The 2,488-nt window shown below is 52.5% G+C and overlaps 1 protein-coding gene across 1 annotated transcript; it reads right to left on the minus strand.

Moving 5' to 3' along the window:
- Positions 1–638: 638 nt before the first annotated feature.
- On the minus strand, positions 639–2,009 carry LOC148378419 (janus kinase and microtubule-interacting protein 3-like). The gene is made up of 4 exons (XM_088367925.1): positions 1,954–2,009; positions 1,824–1,892; positions 1,380–1,747; positions 639–1,300 (listed from the first exon to the last, which is right to left on the minus strand). The coding sequence occupies exons 3-4, from the start codon at positions 1,590–1,592 to the stop codon at positions 1,184–1,186; spliced, it is 330 nt and encodes a 109-aa protein (XP_088224051.1). The 5' UTR covers positions 1,593–1,747; positions 1,824–1,892; positions 1,954–2,009; the 3' UTR covers positions 639–1,183.
- Between the last annotated feature and the right edge of the window lie 479 nt (positions 2,010–2,488).

The following is a 2,488-nucleotide window of genomic DNA, read 5'->3' on the forward strand; positions in this document are numbered from 1 at the left end:
TAACCGCTGTTTTGACCAGTAGACTTAGTTATTATGCGTTGACATAATGGCGCACTGGTTAGCATGGCCACCTCTTAAGCATGATGATGCGGGTTCGACGCCTGATCAATGTTAGCATGGAGTGAGCTGAAGTGCATGGCGCTGAAGATTTGAATCTTTGAAATGCGCTGAGGTCTGACATATCAGGCAGAATGGTTTGCCATCACGTTCAACAAAAAATAGAAACTTTCCCACTCTGATTAAAACGTCCTGTGTTCATCTACGTATTTTCGTTTTGCTGTGCATCTTTTCCCTGCCATTTCGAGAGCCCAATTGACACTCATAGTTTAAAGAAATGTGTTTGCCCATCCTACTTTGTGGAATTTCACCACATGCGCTTTTGACCAAAATACCAAATTGAACTCAAGTGAAGCCAACACGCACAACCCCCCCCCCCCCCCCCCCCCCCCACACACACACACACACACAAATGTTGATATGAACATAAAAGAGCCGCATGCGGTTCGGGAGTTGCGGCTTGGCCAAACCTGTACTATACAACTTTATTTGTATAAAATTTTCACAACAGCTGTCACACAAACAAAGCGGGAAAAACCGAAGACGTGCGTGTTCCGCCCACGCTGGATTTATTTGCACCTTTGAAAAGACACCGTATTGCCGCAGATGTGGCAAAGAGTACTTTTGGGCATCTGAGACGGAAGGATGTCCAAAGCATCACGTCACCTGCTCTGGTAGGCATGGTGGTGGGACGTTGAGGTCAACCGCTTTGGGGTTGGCTGACTCTTTGATCGCAGGATGCCACACACTTGAAGACAGAAGCAGAAAAGCAGAGCTAAATGCAAAATGTACTCACCGGTGACTCCAATTTTTTTCCCCCCTGAAGAAACAGCTGGACGGGTGGCCCCGGCTGGCCAGTGGGACTCTTGTTATTCTGACCCTTTTTAGTGCGCGTTTGGGGCAACAACCGTTTTTTGTGGCGCTCTCTTCTGGTTCAAAAGTGCCCTGCATGTGAATTTGCTTTTCCTGCCTTCTGATTGGATGAGCGCCGGTGTGACGCGGTGCCTCTGTCACCGTGGCGGGGGGTATACGTTGGCATCGGAGCGTCTGCCAACGTCTGAGACCGGCTGGCAGTGTATCGGAGGTGTCGAGTGCGGTGCCGCTGGAGCTCACTCACCAGCTGGTGTTAGGGCCACAGAATGAAGGCCAAGGAGAAGAATAGAAAGAGAAACAGAAACTTCTCCTCCAATTGTTTGATTTGTCTCTTCTGAGCTTCGATGAATTCTTTCAGCTCTTTGTTCCTCTAGGACGGACAAATGGAAAGTGGCATTCAAAAGCCAGTAAGCGTGCAAGTAAGTGCTGGGCTGGCTTTGGGCCCTTACCTGTTGCGCGCTGTGCAGCAGATCCATTCTCTCTTGGAGGATGCAAGCGTCGCGCTCCCTCAACTCGCACATCAGGGCTCGCTTCCATTGGTCCACGGCGCTCCTAAGCTCTTCTCTCTGATCCGCCGTCAGCACGTCATTCACGCCAGCGTGGCTGGCTTTTTCGCCGTCCGTGGCGGGGCAGTCCCGCTGCGGTAGCGCCTCGTACAACATGGCCTCCAGCTCCAGGATCCTCTGGGCCGCAATCCTCGTCCATCAGTGGTCCGGCGGGAGATTTGAGGGCGGCTTACCTTATGAGCCTGGTCCATGGAACACTTCCTGAAGTCCAACTCTTCATCCAGGTAGCCCTTCTGCTTGCAGAACATATCCTAGCACAGCTCAAGGTCAGAATTGTTGGGGCACATTGCCGGAGTTCCCCTTGGCTGATGTCGCGTGTCTGTCTACCTTCTCACTTTCAATGTCCAACATCTTCTGTTGAAGTGCTGACTTGGTCACTTTGATGTATTCTAACCACTGAGGAAAGGCTGCTGTCACATAAGCAGAATGCGAGAGCGTGCGTGGACGTGCGCGTTACCTTCTCGGCTAGGGTGAGAAGGGTCCTGGCGTGAATCACGACCACCTGCTCCTCGTTGGTGAGATTCTGCAAGAGCCCAAAGGCACAGCGTCAACAAGCTTCTTTCAGCGCAAAGCCTTCCAAAAGTCACATTTGAGCCGCCGAGTCTCGTGGAGTGCGAACATAAGGAGTTCGACATACACTTACGGCGTTATAGCCCAGGATGTCCAGCTTCTTCATCAGATCACTGATGACGATGTCCGGGGGAAAGGCGCAAGGAGCAATGTAAGGTGTTCTGGGACCTCGGGTTAAGGTTAGGGTTGCGAGGGACGCCTTACGTACGCTCACGCCCTCGGCCTCGCAGTAGATCTGCAAAGGGCTGAGGCCGTCTGGGAAACGGACTTGCAGAAACTTCAAGACGGGGGAGCGCCACTCCCTCTCCTGAAAGGCAGAGGCATGCATCCGTCCGTCCGTCCGTCCGTCCGTCCGTCACATCTCTGGCCTCAACACGCTTGTGCGAGTCTTCCCACCTCCAGCTCCAGGATGCGGAACTCAA

Source organism: Syngnathus floridae, unplaced genomic scaffold (assembly GCF_059516105.1).
Source record: "Syngnathus floridae isolate MCC-2025c unplaced genomic scaffold, RoL_Sflo_1.0 HiC_scaffold_46, whole genome shotgun sequence".
NCBI classification, from domain to species: domain Eukaryota; kingdom Metazoa; phylum Chordata; class Actinopteri; order Syngnathiformes; family Syngnathidae; genus Syngnathus; species Syngnathus floridae.

What these genes read in the sequence shown, in the direction of transcription:
- LOC148378419 (XM_088367925.1), bottom strand. Translation starts at nt 1,592, where the DNA reads ATGTTGTACGAGGCGCTACCGCAGCGGGACTGCCCCGCCACGGACGGC. An exon ending in TGCTGCACAGCGCGCAACAG is followed by an intron (nt 1,301 to 1,379) that starts GTAAGGGCCCAA and finishes TGTCCGTCCTAG; the next exon opens with AGGAACAAAGAGCTGAAAGA.